Consider the following 16,662-nt stretch of genomic DNA (forward strand, 5'->3'; position numbering starts at 1 on the left):
ATATTCTCGATTTTTTCCTTCAGCAGTTCGACTAGAGAGACAGCGAGATCGGTTATCGAATTCATTAATAACAATCAAGATTTACTCTTTAAATTAATTAACGGAGATGTCTCTACTAGAAAATATATTTTTTGCAATCTTCTTCGTTTTTATTCATTTCCCTGTCTCGTAGTTTGGCATGTTGATAGCTACTGCGTGTTTCAATTCTCTAAAACTTTTCTTTACTCTCACATATGTGAAAGGCAACAGGTAGTACGTAAATCTATTTGTTCAAGTCACTTTCAAAACAACCTTTTCTATAAGACATGCCCACAATGTCCGTCATGATCGTCGTCAAATTCTGTTCTCTGAGCATGACACCGGGTCTTAACTTCCCAAATTACAAAAATTTCATCGTTATGAATAACAAAATAAAATTAAATTAAAAAAAACTATTTTTTGTCTACCTTCGTCTTGCCTTACAGTATCTTTTAATAATACCCCACTTATTCTTGTTGAACAGATCCGTTACTTAGGACTAAATCTGGACAAACGACTGACATGGAATCCTCATACAAGACTGAAAAGACAGGAAACTGCTCGTCGATTCCGACTATTACAACGTTTACTAGACAAACGATCCAAACTTCCAATCCATTACAAAAAACTGATCTACATGACTACTATAAGGCCTATTTGGACATACGGAGTTGAGCTTTGGGGCTCCACTAAACCATCTAATTCATCTCGAATCCAACCCTTACAGTCCAAAATCCTTAATGCTCCTTACTTTGTCACAAACCAAATCATTCATCAGGACCTCAATGTCCCCTATGTTGCCGATTTGGCCAGAACCAGATACCAGTCCTTCCATAATAAACTTCCCAACCACCCAAACCAACTCGTTTCTAACCTGGCTTCTCCTTCACTACCTAATAATCCTCCTAGGCGTCTGAAAAGAAAATGGCCTCGAGATCTTCTCCTTTAGAAATGTTATTGGAGTTCTATCAATGGGTAGATTCTCCACATGTTTGTATCATGTCATAATATCACTTACAGCAAATTTACTTGATGTGTATATATGTATGCAGTTGTAAATATCAATAAATAAATTATTAAAAAAAAATTTTTTTTCTGATCTTCGCATGAATATTAACATTGTGCGAAATACAGTATTTTTAGTCGTGTGGTTATTCATGGTCTCTTTTGCGGACCATTCTCTACTATTCGCCCAGCAAAAGAGTTAATGCTAATAAACTAGTTTTATTTATTAGTGTTCTTCTCTCTACTGACTACATCTCTGAAGACCTTGTCCTAATATCGACTTACTAAATGTTGGGTATGGCCCTTAGATGTTACTATGGAATGACCCAAGGATACACAAAGAAACGCTTATAGAAACTAAAGGACAGACTTTTTTTTTTTTTACTAGTTACACACCTCATATGCCGGGCAACTCCGTCCCCAACGCAATGGGTGCACATTTATAATTATATTTATATATATTTTCAATATAACTTTACTAATATAATATTTCTAATAAAAATTACGTTAGCTAATATAAATAAATATATAAGATAATATAAATTATTATAGGGAACTGGCTAGCTCACTACGGCGTAGTATATCTACCTCTCACGCCTCAGGTTTGAATCCAACAGTGAGTAAACTCTGTGGATTTAAGAACCCTCGCCAGACACATCTGACCTCTATAAAGTGAGCACCCTTAATTAGGGAAAACAAACTGGTGGTTGAGAATGGTTCCTTAAAAATAACTGCACACTTGACCCTTCATCGGATATATCCATACAGGATTTTTTCTTTTTAATATAAACTAATTTACTGTGGACAAATACTGCTTGGATTTTTTTGGGCTTAATTTTTCATTCATTAAAAAAAAACTCCATTTTGGATATATGAAATTAGAGAAAGAGCAATGCGAAAGTTTTAGGAATTATAAAAACAATAAGGTACAGGTTTTCTAAGCATAAATTTGCATTACAAGACTGTTGACAAACTTACCGGGTACACAGAAACTACAAACGCCGAGTGGCTCCTGGTGTTGATAGGTGCTGTTCTGATAATGCTGCGGATCGTGTCGGCGAACAGGGCCACTGTAATGAAGACAGCTACACCGCCCAGAGAAAACAGCCACAGGCCCAGGACATTGAAAGCTGAAACAAAACTAGCATTAACTTAAGGCAATAGAATATAAAATTACAATAATATTGCTTTATTACTAACAGTAAAAGCAAGGAAGAAATAAAGACTTATCAATTTCAGATTTAAGTACTCCATCATCAACAGAAGCACGAGTTAATTGGATTACACTGATAATTTTTAAGCGTTAACAAATGTTCATACTCATAACCATTAAATATTTTGTAATTAATGATCACAATATCGACACCCTAACAAGTTTTAAAAAAAGTATTGAATAATATGAGGGGAGAATATAAGTAGGCCAGCTGATTATATACGGTGCTTGGCTATGAACTAGTGGGCATGGTTTTATAAAAAAAAACAAAAAAAAAAAACTGTTTCTAAAGATGTCTCGTGAACGAGCTATTTTACCACTTCTTTAGCATAATTGGCGTTGCATACTTGGGCACTTAGGTTATATCAGTTAGTGTGCTACTTAAGTATGAAAAGAAAGTCTTAGAATCAATCTAATATTTAAATGTATTATTTATACAAAGAATAACTAATGATATAATTTTTAGATATAATATAATAGAAGAAAATTATAAATTTCAACAATTAAAAAAAAATATTACAACAAATAAGTAATATCTAAAATAAATTAAGGAACTGAAAAACTTTTCATTGATATTTCAAGTAAATCTCGACTTTGATTCGGAAACAAAAAATATTTAACAAGCATAAGGCAAATAAATAGCAAATATTGGACAATAGTCGACGTCATGTTTGACTCTTTCATATACGAAGTAGAAATATATAAATACCTACATAGCCAATATATTTTCACTTCATCGTTTACACAATGTGAAATTAATTGGTCAAAATTGGTTTTTGAAAGATTTTTTATATTTTAAAAATTCAATTATTCAAGCTATGCTTAAATGGCTCTATTTTTTGTAAGCTATTAATTCAAATCTTGTCTCACTTTAGGGACTAATTAAGGTATTATTTTTATTTTTTATATTTTAATGACTTTTATTTTTCTATTTTAATGATGTGCAGACATTTTAGCAGTATTTGTTTTGATATCCATATCTTATTTATATCTCTAAGAGGCTTCCGGCTAAATATTTTTAAAAAAACTATAAATTTTGTTTCTTTTTTCATATGCGATTCATGTTAACGGCACTACCTGATCTTCCAATTCAACTTATTACTGAGGATTAAGTTTAAAATGAATATTAGGTATGGAAGTACAGTGTAATGGCAGTAAACTCGGAACACTCAAATAATCCAAACTGTAAAAAAAAGTTACTTCTTAAAAAATTTTCCTTTTGAGGTTAATGACTTCCATTGGTTAGTCAATGATTTCATATGTGTAAAGGTCATTTTTTAACTTCCCGATCTATAGGTATGTTTTTTAATTACGTTGAAAATCGAAAGTGGACATATTTACACCATTTCAATATCCGATAATCTAATTCCTATGGAAGTTTCATAGTAATTTAATTAATAGTAGAAAAAGGTACAATACAAATTTTTTTGATGAACTTATATATTTTTTTAATAAATACATACAAATTGTATTTTTTCACTTATAAATAAATAATCTTATAGTTTTAACAAATTAAATCATCACTTAGCATTACTATGGATTTAAAAGAAAACGATTTTTCAAAAATTCAAACTTTCCAATTTCCTATAAAATATGTAAAGAAAAAACTAATAAATAAAAATAGCTATGTACATTTATATTGTTAAATTTTTTTTACACCATTTTTCCTAATACTTTCTGTAATCCGAAGCAATTAGTTCGGATTGCCAAGATTATACAGAACATTATTTCAACTGTTTTAATTGAAAAATAGAAATCATGTGTCTCCTTTAATTCCTGAATATTGGCCGAAAACATTCTTTTTTTCTTCGACTATTAAAAAAAATCATGTAAAAAAAATAATAATGAACATGAGATGAATATCAGCAAAATTAAAGTTTTAAAAAACAATTATTAAAATATTTATAAAGATTTTGCCTAAACATTTAATTATAAATAAAACAAACTAGTATTAAACGAATTATACTAGTTTGTTTTATATGTCGAATAGAAAACATGATATTAAACATAATTTTATAAGGAATTATTTATCACAGGAGTTCAAAAAAAGTTGATTAATTCAAAACAATTTTTTATTTTAATTTGACTTTTGATAAAGTAGAATTGACTTATGCATATTTTATTTCTCTGACTTTACGTATTTTTTTTTCTATATTAGTAATAGCAATGCCAAGTGATAGTGAAAATTCGCATCAACTGTTGTTGCTAGAACATCAAACGAACAACGTTGACAATTCCACTTTGTGTAATGGTTTCAATAAAAGCCTATTAGTGTGAATGACATTGAAGTGTTTATTTTCAATTAGCTCAAAGGCATCCTTCAATTGGTGGAACGCCATTGTGATATGCATGTTTGCAGACATCTTAAACTTTGAATAATTGCCATGACAGTTTTCCACGAAGCAACATTGTTCTAGGCGATGAGATGGATTTCAATACACCCAAGGCCATTTTAATGGTATGATAATGTCTTGTGGTTTCATTTATTAGTAGTGGAAGTCATATCCGTCATTCTACAGGACAATTTGATTGCTAGTTATTTCAGTAAACATCGCCATAAGGATGAAGAAGAATGAATGGTCAAACTTCATGCAACCAATTTTTTTTTTTTTATTGAGACAGTGCTTTGTTAAATAAAGGAATATGTTTACATATAGCTAATGAAAAATCGAATATCTTTTATTAGTTACTAAGGTCAGGTCATGGGCGAACCCAGCGAGAGGCAATGAGGAGCAGCGGGCCACCTCTAAAGTGAACAAAAAATTATTAATTTAATAAATTTTATTTTCAATAATTGTAATAACTAATAAAGCACTGCTATAATTATATATAATTTTCATAAGAATTTGGAATTATTCACCTTTTCCATGGTGAAATGAAACAATTTGAACAACTATAGGTTCCCCCTCTAGTTTTGATCCTGGGTCTGCTCTTGGATCAGGTCCTAACTTTTACAATGTAACCTACTTAAAGGCTACTAATTACTTCACCGTGGTTTATCGTTGTCAAAATATTAATCCTTACAAATAATAAAAGTGTGTTTCGTAACAAAATGGAAAAAATTACATAATGCTTCAAAAAAACTTTATATTTTTCCTTTTTCTAAATTAATGACCAAGAAGGGCATACGAAACCTCTGATCTCCAGCCACTTCAAATAGCTGATGGTAATATCGAACTCCAAGGATCATCCTGAGATGTCCAGTGACATTGCTAATAAAAAAAAAATTGGCAAAGAAGCCTCGTACGGTGGACTGTGGACGAGTGGTTTCATTTGTAATTTACTTATTTTTACACTTCAAAATTTTAGATGATGTTAAAAAGATATTTTAAGTGATTAAAAAGATTTATTACTGAAAACAATGAATTAATAATACGTTTTCATAGAATCGAGGTTTAAAATATAATTGTAGATTTGAAATATCACCACCGAATGAATCGAAAGAGGATGATATTCCATCGACAAGATGACTCAAAGGCAACTCACGGAGATCACCGCAAAAAACAAGAACCGAGGTTACGGAGCTGTTGGCCAAGTGACCTTGGTGTTGGATTGCCTCCTGACTCACGGAGAATCTTCGCTGGAGAACTCCAGTAGAAAGGAACTAGAAGATTATTGGCAGCTGTGGAGTTTAATACAACAGAAGAGAACTTATGAATAACAACAAGTGAAATGCTATTTTAGTGCCAGTCACGTTTGCTGGTGAAATTTTCTGGTAGCAGGTTATCCACCTCCAAAACCTGAACCCTGTGTTTCTGGAAGCTTTACTTAAAGTGATTTATGTCGACGTTCAGCGTCCGTTTTGGTATATAAAAATTAATAATTTTCTTTTTTTTTTTTTTTAAATTTCCTGAAAATATGAAGACCTTTTAATATTTAAAAAATATTTAATAAGGGCTAAACTATCTAATCGCTGGAAATATTTCATTTAGTTTAAAACACAACTTGTTATGATCTCAACGATTTTTTTTATTTTTGGATCACATTTCGCAGGAGGAGACCTTAATTTGAAGTATCAACTGTAAACTATGATTTGCAGGCTATTATACCTAAGTCAAATCATATTAAACTGTTTAACGCTCTAACCTCCTTAGTATAAAAATAGTAGCCTAAAGGTTATTAAGCGTTTTATGATAAGGAGGCTAAAATAAAACGATAGAAAAAAAATTTGAGAAAAAGAAGTTGTGCTTAAATTAGTTAATTACTCTCAAAAAAGAAATTAATATATAATCTCTTAATGAACTAGTAGTTAATCACTAATTAATCACTGTTGGTATATGAAGTAGCACTTTACATGTTTAATTATGTGACTAAATTTTATTCTATAATATTATTGCAAATATTTTATTATTCAAGAGGAAGGGTTCCTAGAAAACAGTTTTATAAAGTCGTTTATTAATTAATTTAACAGATTAATATAATTAATGTAATTTCAATTAACAGGTTAATATAATTCAATTAATCTCCTTTCCCTCTTAGTACCATGAAAAGTAATTTGTTTGGAGGCTTATAGTTCATGTACCTCCGAAACGTTTTGTTCTAGCTGCTTAGGACCCTTTTTTTTTACTTATTTGTTTTGAATGATTTTATACAGAATAATGGAAACAAAAATCTTTGAAATTTAAAATATTAACAAAAAAAATTGAAAAATAATTGATAATGTAAAAATATTACTGCTGATTTAACAGTGTTTTTAAAAAAGGGAAAATCCTTCTTTTCCCGCTAGAATATCAGAGGAATATAATAGGAATAAAGGAAAACAACAAGTAAATAAATAGATCTAGTAATTTAATAGAAATAGGTACTGAGTATGGGACTAAATATCTAAAAATCATTTACGAACAAAGCAGTAAATGTTTGACAAATTCAGGCACACCAGAACAAAAAATATTACTTCATTAATTCAGAGGAAATATAGCACATCTCACATCAACAGCTAAGTAGACATAGTAGACGATAGGAGATAGGTTCATCGTACAGAGTGTACAGGACGTTAATTAACGCCCCTATTTTTCTTGAGAGTTTAGATAAGGAACTTAGCGCACCACTTATCATTATTTATAATGAATGAAGTTTCTTTTGGGAGTGAGTTTGTAAGCTCTATTGATTCTCTACTCTAGAAGAAATATATTCTTTCAATGAACGATTCTCACAGTTTGTGATTCTCATATTTGTCATTTTGCCGTTCTGAAAAAATCGCGAAAATTCCTATTTTTTGGCCAAAAAAGGTACGGAAAATTGAATAAATTCGTTTGACTTACCGGCAAAACCGTTTTTAAATTAGATTCTTTGAGGATACTTTATTGAAAATATCTCTTCCCAATGGAAATCTCAGATTTAAGTGCGCTTGAGAAGGATTGGGAGAGGTAACAAAGTTGACATCAGGATCAGAAGAAACTTCATTCTTAGGGCGAACTTTCTATGGAATCGTAATGGAAGTGGTTACAAAGTAGATTTCGAAAACTTCATTCACAATAACAAAGGCCGTAAGCTTCATTTGGAGTTCTCAAAACACTTATAATAAAGGAGATTTCAATCGAGTTTTAACATCTTTATGCACTGCTATTATGTAAATTAATATTCTATAATACATTTTAGGTCAGAGAACAAAATCATATAATTAAATTAAAAAATGAGATTAAGATTCCACTGTCTGCCTTATGTTAATTGTAATGTAAATGTCGACTTATATTTCAAAAACCGATTAAGATGAATATTTGTCCAAACATTCAATGTTCCTCTCATTAGCTGTTAATAGCAATGGTAGTGAGTGGTTAACACCACTTTCTCTCGCAAGTGTAAGGCTTGCTGACCTTTCGAGTATTGTAACACTCTCATGGTGGTCGAAGAAGGGTCTTGACCACAAGAATATTCACTTATCTATAAATAGTAAAACCTCAGCAGGTACTTAACTCTTCCTTTTCAAAACTGCACCTTGGTATGCTTCTGTTAACCAAGAATTAACTTCATGCAGGAAGTTGTGTCATTGTGCACACCTTTCTAATTCAGGCCAGATGTCCAACAACAACAAATCTCCAGTGTGTGATATCATTTTATTTATTATTTCAGTAAGCTTTTCTATTCACATCGGAGCACAGCATAAATAATTTGATATTGATGTTGTTTTATTTACAACATGGTAGTTAAATAAGGTTTATAATATAAATAATCTTTTCACCTTCTTGAGACTGGTTATTATTGTTTAAATAAAATTAATTTTATCCAAGTCTCAAAACAATCTATATTTCTTTATAAGTTCAACGTTTCGGCCAATTTAGCCATCTTCAAAAATAATCTTAAATACAAATTTACCACATTAATTTTTAAAAAACCTTTTTGCAGGCTATTCAGTCCGAGTCTATAATTTCAGTCCACCTTACTTCGTCAACTCTTCACATTAACATTAAAACTTTTAATCGCAGTCAATTTACACTACTATACTTCATCACAATATTTTTAACCTTCCCTAAACTCTAGGGAAGGTTACATATTACAATAGTGTATTATTGTACAGAAACTGACAGAAACATCTAATCTCTTATCAAATATTACAATCGGTAAATATATATGCGAAAGAGAGGGAGGGATAGATAGATAGATAGAGGGGGAGAGAGAGAGAGATAGATAGAGAGAGAGAGAGAGAGAGAGAGAGAGAGAGAGAGAGAGAGAGAGAGAGAGAGAGAGAGTTTTTCTTCTCTATTACTTAATATATCTTTCAAATATATTACTTACTTTATTAAGTTATTAATATATCTTTCAAATATATTACTTACTTTATTAAATAGCAAATCAATTTAATATTTTTATATTTTTTTGTTTTTAATCAAGGAAGTGAAATACATGAATTGTTTCATTGTCGTGAGTCAAAAAACATTTGTGTCCACAATATTTCAGAAATGGAGTGAGACTAGGGGATGGGGAGTAAAATAATCTTAAAGTCAGTGATAAGTGCGTTTGATGAGGTTAAAAATGTGTTTATAAGTGAAGGAGAAATTATCTTTGTATTTTAATGTTCTGTCGATTCTAAAATGTTTTTATCTTGATTTCATCACAGAGCAAGCTCCTAAACACGGCTATCTTACTTATTTGTAATCTCTGTGCGTTCATTGCCTTCCCAGATAGTATGCAAATTAATGCCGAAAGGAGGAAAAAACAAAATAAAAACGTATAAACATCATCTTCGAGAAAATCGGAGCATTGAGAACAATTATAACAAGTTGCTGAAACCGGAATGTTGAGGTCGAGCGGGTAATGACTTTAAGGCTTATATTAGATTACAATTACAAAGATTATAAAATCTAATTTCATACACCCGAGATTGTTAAAACTATTTTTATATTATATTTTATCACATACTTTATAAATCATAATATTTATATTATTCTGTTAGCAACTGTATAAAGTTTTAATCGCCGTAAGAACACATTTACATCTTTAAAGCTGTTCAAGACAATTCTCTAATCAAGTGTGTTTAGCTTATCTATTATTTCTAGTTAACTAAAACACTATGACTGTATAAGTTAAAATATGATTATTTTTTATAATATAAAAAATATAAATTATACTTATAAAATAAACAATACTTTTAATTAAAAAAACGATACTTATAATACTTATAAGCATCATATTTTAAATTACAGCTTTATAGTGTCATCATTAAACAATGAATAAGCAATAAAATGACGTAACATAACAGGTGGGTGTGTCAGATTCAGTTACAATTATTTATATACTTTTTTATCAATTCATTATTATCATTATCATCAATCAGTTCAGTATAATACATTTATTATGAATATTTTATTGTATGAGTCTAAATTGCATGTACTCATATTTATTTACATGGAAATGGATTAAAAAAACAAAAAAAAAATTGTTCAGAACACCAAAATGTAATCTATTCACTTCTGAAAAATAAAGTTTTTTTTATTTTCATAAATTAAAATTCTACACTAAACATTTGATCGGTTTAGTTAAAAATTTTAATTTTACTCTTCAAAAAATCAACTTTTTCAACAATAATTTAATTTCACTACATGAGATGCCCCAGCATAGTAATTTTAAATAATATTGCAAAAGTGTAAATAAATCTATATTAGAACCTATTTAGGGATATAGAGTATGTTAAAAATCATTTGTTACTAAATATTTCATTTTATTTATTCTGGAGTTTTAAAAATATGTTCAGCATTACCAGATTGTTAATAATTCTTAATTTTTTGTTTTAATAAATAAAAATACAGTCTAGTTATATTTTGAGTAACAGTAGTATTCCACACAAAATTAGGTTGCTCATTGCTTGTATATATATATATATATATATATATATATATGAATGTTCACGTGTAAATGTTCAGAAGTATATATATGAACTAGTGCAGGACTTCTTGAAACAGCTCAACCATGTCACGTGGAAGAAGGCGTGAGAACATTCCAAATTCCAATCCTCAATGCTAAAGTAAGGGAGAAATATTTTAGTTCATTATTGATGGTATGAAAACCAATTGCCGAAATTAATGTTTAATAAAACATCTCTTCTTTTTAATAAATATTTATGTTTACTGCAGACGTTAATAGTAAAATGTTCGGGACATTGGATTGAGTAATTACTGATTAAGAATATTATTATGATTCATAATATTATTTGATATTCCGAAGGATGATGAAAAGAAAAACTAACTATACTGAGTTATAAATTACATTTATATATGAGTTATAAGTTATATTGGCAGAAGATATCTCCGTATATTAAAAGATAAATACAACTTAATGACAATCAAGGAACAAATATCATTTTGAGATAAAAATCAGACTTTCTTTATAAATATCTAATTTTTATGTATCATAAAATGTATAAAATATCATTAAATTGTCAATTTAGTATTGGAATTTCTGACACGATTATATTTCTTGGTAAATACAACTCGTATTCGATGGCATGAGTGGATTTTTCCGGTTAAAAATGGTTGAAGGAAGTATGCACTGATATAGATCGAGGACAAAATGTTCGGTAAATTACAACTAACTTTATACATATACATAAGTTGGTTTGAGACTACATACTAATCATCTCTATCTTTTAGGATTAGAAGTAACTCAAGTCACATATATGATGTTGATTTATTTAGTTTTTTTTTCTTTTAAATTAGGATAAATAAATCCCAACAAAACCCATCAAATTACCTTTACCCTACGTCGTAAACCTACTGACTGCCCTACAGTATACTTCAATAATGTTGCCCTTACCCCTGTTGAACAGATCCGCTACCTTGGACTACATCTAGACCAACGACTAACCTGGAATCCTCACACAAGACTGAAAAGACAGGAAACTGCACGTCGATATCGACTGTTACAGCACTTACTAGACAAACGGTCCAAACTTCCAATTCATTACAAAAGACTGATTTACATGACAATTATAAGGCCTTTCTGGACATACGGCGTTGAGCTTTGGGGCTCCACTAAACCTTTGAATTCCTCTCGTATCCAATCCTTACAATCCAAAATCCTTCGTAAAATCCTAAATGATCCCTACTTCGTCACAAATAAAATCATCCACAAAGACCTTAATGTTCCATTTGTAACCGATTGTAAGCCCGAACCAGATATCAATCCTTCCATTACAAACTCCTTAACCACTCAAACCCATTAGTTTCTAATCTTGCTTCTTCTTTTATTCCGGACAATCCTCCGCGGCGTCTGAAAAGGAGCGAGGAGAAAAGGAGGACGCCTCGAGACCTTATATTGTAAAAATGTTTTTAGAATGCTATCAATGGGTAGTTCCTCTACATGGTTGTACCATACCATTATGATTTCCTCAAATTTACTTGATGTATTTATGTACAGTTGTAAATATCAATAAATAAATTTTTAAAAGAAATTAGAATATGAATGAATGAACTGTACATGCTATAAGTATAATTCTAGTTTTTTTCGTTAAAAATACATTACTGTAAAAGATATCTCATTTTTAAGTTATGCATCGTTTTTTTTTCTTTCCGAGAAGACGCCTTGGATTGTGAAAAAAGATAAAAGTTTTTCACAAGCCCCAAAAGGTGTTTGCCGCAGAGAAGAAAGGAAATTTTTTTTCCTCAGATCAGGCAAGGCATGAAGATGTTTTCTTAGATTTAGGGTTCAGTGAAACCGTCTGTTGGGCAAGGCCCTCTAAAAGTTCAAGGAGGGGAGACTGCTAGGTTGGCTACACTGGCATTTACAGTTCCGTGGTAACACTGCTCGCTGTTGTTCCTGTTTGCGTAATCAGTTGACAGTAATTACCGGGAGTATCGAGAAAAAAGTAAGGAAATGGGAAAACTCGTCTTTCCTGAGACAAATTGTTGTTCTAATGAGAAATAACTCATTTCGGTGTAATAAACCAACTTCAGTGTGACTAAAATGTTACACTACCTCTTCGAAATAGATCAATAAACGTCAATTATGTGCCATTAAATGTGAACGTCATTTCGCTTTTAACTCACCAAGAGCATCAGAATCGGCCGTTAGAATTTATCATGCTAGCGTTCCCTGAAATCGAATCTTTAATCTACGACGAGTTCGATGAACCTAAGGCTTTTAATGTCCAAATTGGGTGCCCCTAGTTTTCGTATATACGGGAAAACGATAAATGGCCCTTTGTTGAAATTACTCCTCATAGATGCGAACACCCAAAAATGAATTTTTAATAGGTCTCCTCTTATGGAATTATGGAATTGGCATGGCCCCGTTAATTAAGAAGAACTTAATTTTGAGCTGCTGCTGGTATTTTGTCTATATTCCTTGAAATTTATAAAGATATTTAAGCTAAAACAAGTAAATGTGATATAATAACACGGAAGTTTTTTTTTATAAAACTAGCCATTGGTAGAGTTATACATTAGAAGGTCTCGAGTCCATCTTCTATTCAGGCGCCTCTAAGGATTATCAGGAAATAAAGAGAAAGATTAGAAACCAGTGGGTGAATGGCTAGGGTCCTTTAATGAAAGAATTGAAATCAGGTTCGGGCTAGATCGGCTATATATGGAACATAAATGTCTTTCTGGATGATTTTATTTGTACTTCAGGAGCACTAAGGATTTTTGATTGTAAGAATTTGGTAGGGGAACAAGGTAATGTGGAACCTCAAAGCTATTTGAAACCTTAACTGGAACTCCAGGAGTTTTAATTTAAGTGGTTTATTTATTTGTTACAAAATCAGATATATAAATTAAGAAACTTTATTTTTTTTTCGCGTTTAGAAGCATATATAACAAAACTTTATTATTTATGTCATTTAGATACTTTTTCCCGATCTAAAATTTATTTATTATCCAATATGGATAATGGTTTGCAAGATCAATCAAAATTAATAAATTTTAGTCTTATCCGCCAATGGAAATTACTAAATTATTGTTTTTGCTTAAACGATAAATACAATTTTTTTTTTAATTTCTAATGAATTTTTTCAATAGTCCTCTAATTTGGATTTAACACCATTAATATCATTCACCCTCAACTGAATGCCATCAAAACTTTAACGACAATTAAATAATTACGATTGGTGCACGTGGTGTCACAACTATTAAAACTAATACATTCTCAAAGAAAATTGTAATTTTTAATTGCTATTGAATTTTAATAGAAGACTAGAATTTTAGTACTTTTAAATTTAATAAAGCCGTAAAAAATAAAGATGACTATTACATCGCCATTTAATTTACCATGAACTAAATTCCTCATTATTATTCAATTAAAATCATCCATCATTTTTTAGTTGCTTCGTAAAATGAACTTTAAAAAAAGGTTTATTTGAAGACAATAAACATAAAAGGGACATAGCATTTTTTTTTTTCAATTTCAATTTCCAAACATACAAATATTGTTAATTTTTTGGTTTATGTTTCCAAAGTACAAATTAAATTTAATTAGATATCGAGAAGGTAAATAGAAAGAAATTATTTTGCACAGATACTGAAAAAAATAACTGAGATAAATTTGTGCGCAGATAATTTAGTGATACGACTCCTACTACATGCAGTATCACAGACTACAAACGTTTTTATTATCAATCAAAACAACATGGCTTGTGTTACGTTATTTTGGATAGTGGCTTCATAACAAAAGCATATCAGATCTTGATAATCAAACTAAAGTTTATTTATTTATAAGGAAATAAATTATCTTGTATATTAAAATCAAAAAATATTGTTCTTATTTTTTGTGCTGCCATACCGTTCATCTGATTTTGATGGAACAATACGTTTAATGTTTTAGATTTTCCCAGGAAGGTTATAGACTGCTCTGATTTCTCCGTTAAAAAAAAAGATTATTTACAAAATTAAACATTTTTGGCGCGTACTTCTATACTTTTTGAGCATACATTTTCTTCATAATTATTATATTAAAATCGATTTGTTTTATCTAAAGAATAAAAAAAAAATATTAATGATTCTATTAAATGATTTTGTATTCAAGAAAAATTTAAAAACATAATAAACATTTCATTAAAGTAGGCTAAAAAAGATTTTTTTATGAAAAAAGAAATCATATTCGTTTATAGCGTCGTCTGAAACCTCTAAATATCATTTTTCAAAGAAATTAAAAATTTTAATTTAATTTACTTGGAAGGCTTTTCTATCTCCCAGTGTCCATTGTACATATAATCTCTCATAATTCATTAACACCACAGGGTACAAACCAGTTCTAATTGAACAAATTATAACCGGAGATGTCAAATTAAATGTTTGTAAAGTTTTTCTTTATCTGAAACCAATATTTAGCTCTTATAACAGCATTAAATCTAAATGGTTGTAATATAGGTAAAAATAGCAAATAATCAGCTTTCCAAAAGTTGTATTAACGTAGAGGTTAGGTTTTCATCTGAATCCTACGTTAATACAACAAGTACAACAAGTTAGATAAAAACCTAATTCCTACGTTAATACAAGTTAGGTTAGATAAAAACCTAATTCCTACGTTAATGCAACTTTTAGAAAGCTGATTATTTGCTATCTTTACCTATATTTCTACCATTCAGATTTAATTCTGTTATAAGGGCAAAATATTGGTTTCAGATAAATAAAAACTTTTCAAATGTTTAATTTGATATCTTCGGTTCTAATTTGTTTAATTAGAACCGTTTTGTGCCCTTTGGTGTAGTTTATAGTGTCTTAAACCACAGCCAAGTTTGCTGTAGATAAGTTATGTCATGTTGAAGTTATTTTTTTAACCATTTATTTTTATAATGTAATATTATTTACCGCTCTAAACTGAATGGATATAACAAGCAATTAATAAAATCATTAATCCAATGTCTAAGTAACTAAATATATTAATTTATATTAAAGCTTCAATTGATCTATCTACATCCCTAAATCTAGCAATTGTGAAATATTGCCGGGTCTGCTAGTGTCACAAATATTTCAGATATTCGAAATGTAAGACAAATAAATATCCCGCTGGAGTTAGATTAATTATTAACTTTCTACATCTTAGGCTCAGAAAGTAGGATATCCTTAAAAGTAAATTTCCTTCATATTATTTATCTTCTCATCGAAAATATATTGATTATTCAATTATCTTGGTAAGTATTTTATGTGGTTATGTCCTAAAGATATGAGGATTTAAAGATTTGTGTTTTCAATAATCTACACTATGAGATAACTCTGGTCAGGGAGATAAACCTGTCCTTAACCAAATAAAGGTTCAGTACACTGTAAATTGTGGGGACCTTCCTATTAGAATTTATTTTCTAAACAACTTACTAGTTAATATTTGAATATTTTGAGAAGTACTTATATTAATTTATTAAATATTTGAAAAGTAACAACCAATTTTTTTAAAAAAAATTGTTAAATCATCTACTTTCCTTGATTTTAGATTAACCAAATAATGAATCAATTTTTAAAAGTATATTTCTTTAGCTTATAACTTTCCATCGACATCAGTGAAGATAAATAGCTCAATCTATCTTGAAGCAATCCTACATCTCATTTCATGCTTGATTCGTTTGATTCATAGATCGCAGAAGTTAGGGGGCCCTATGGCACTAACTTTGATAAACATAGTATATTATTGATAATATAGTATATTGATAAATATACTTTAATAAGTATATGAAGCTTTTTTGGTTTATTGGTCCATTGATGTATTTTTCCTCTTTCATATAAAAGTATCACGAGTATAATCTTATCAGTTTATATTTATTGAATATATATTAACGATATAAGGGGAACAAGGTAATGTGGAACCTCAAAGCTATTTGAAACCTTAACTGGAACTCCAGGAGTTTTAATTTAAGTGGTTTATTTATTTGTTACAAAATCAGATATATAAATTAAGAAACTTTATTTTTTTTTCGCGTTTAGAAGCATATATAACAAAACTTTATTATTTATGTCATTTAGATACTTTTTCCCGATCTAAAATTTATTTATTATCCAATATGGATA

The 16,662-nt window shown here is 29.7% G+C and overlaps 1 protein-coding gene across 1 annotated transcript in view; it reads right to left on the bottom strand.

Moving 5' to 3' along the window:
* LOC106678944 (organic solute transporter alpha-like protein) overlaps window positions 1-16,662 on the bottom strand; it is a 194,846-nt gene that overhangs the window by 109,582 nt on the left and 68,602 nt on the right. Inside the window, exon 3 of the mRNA XM_014417811.3 lies at window positions 2,002-2,153. Coding sequence (XP_014273297.1) covers window positions 2,002-2,153 — 152 coding nt within the window. The remainder of the gene's footprint in view (window positions 1-2,001; window positions 2,154-16,662) is intronic.

Source organism: Halyomorpha halys, unplaced genomic scaffold (genome assembly GCF_000696795.3).
Source record: "Halyomorpha halys isolate HHAL.00 unplaced genomic scaffold, Hhal_1.1 Scaffold169.1, whole genome shotgun sequence".
NCBI lineage: Eukaryota > Metazoa > Arthropoda > Insecta > Hemiptera > Pentatomidae > Halyomorpha > Halyomorpha halys.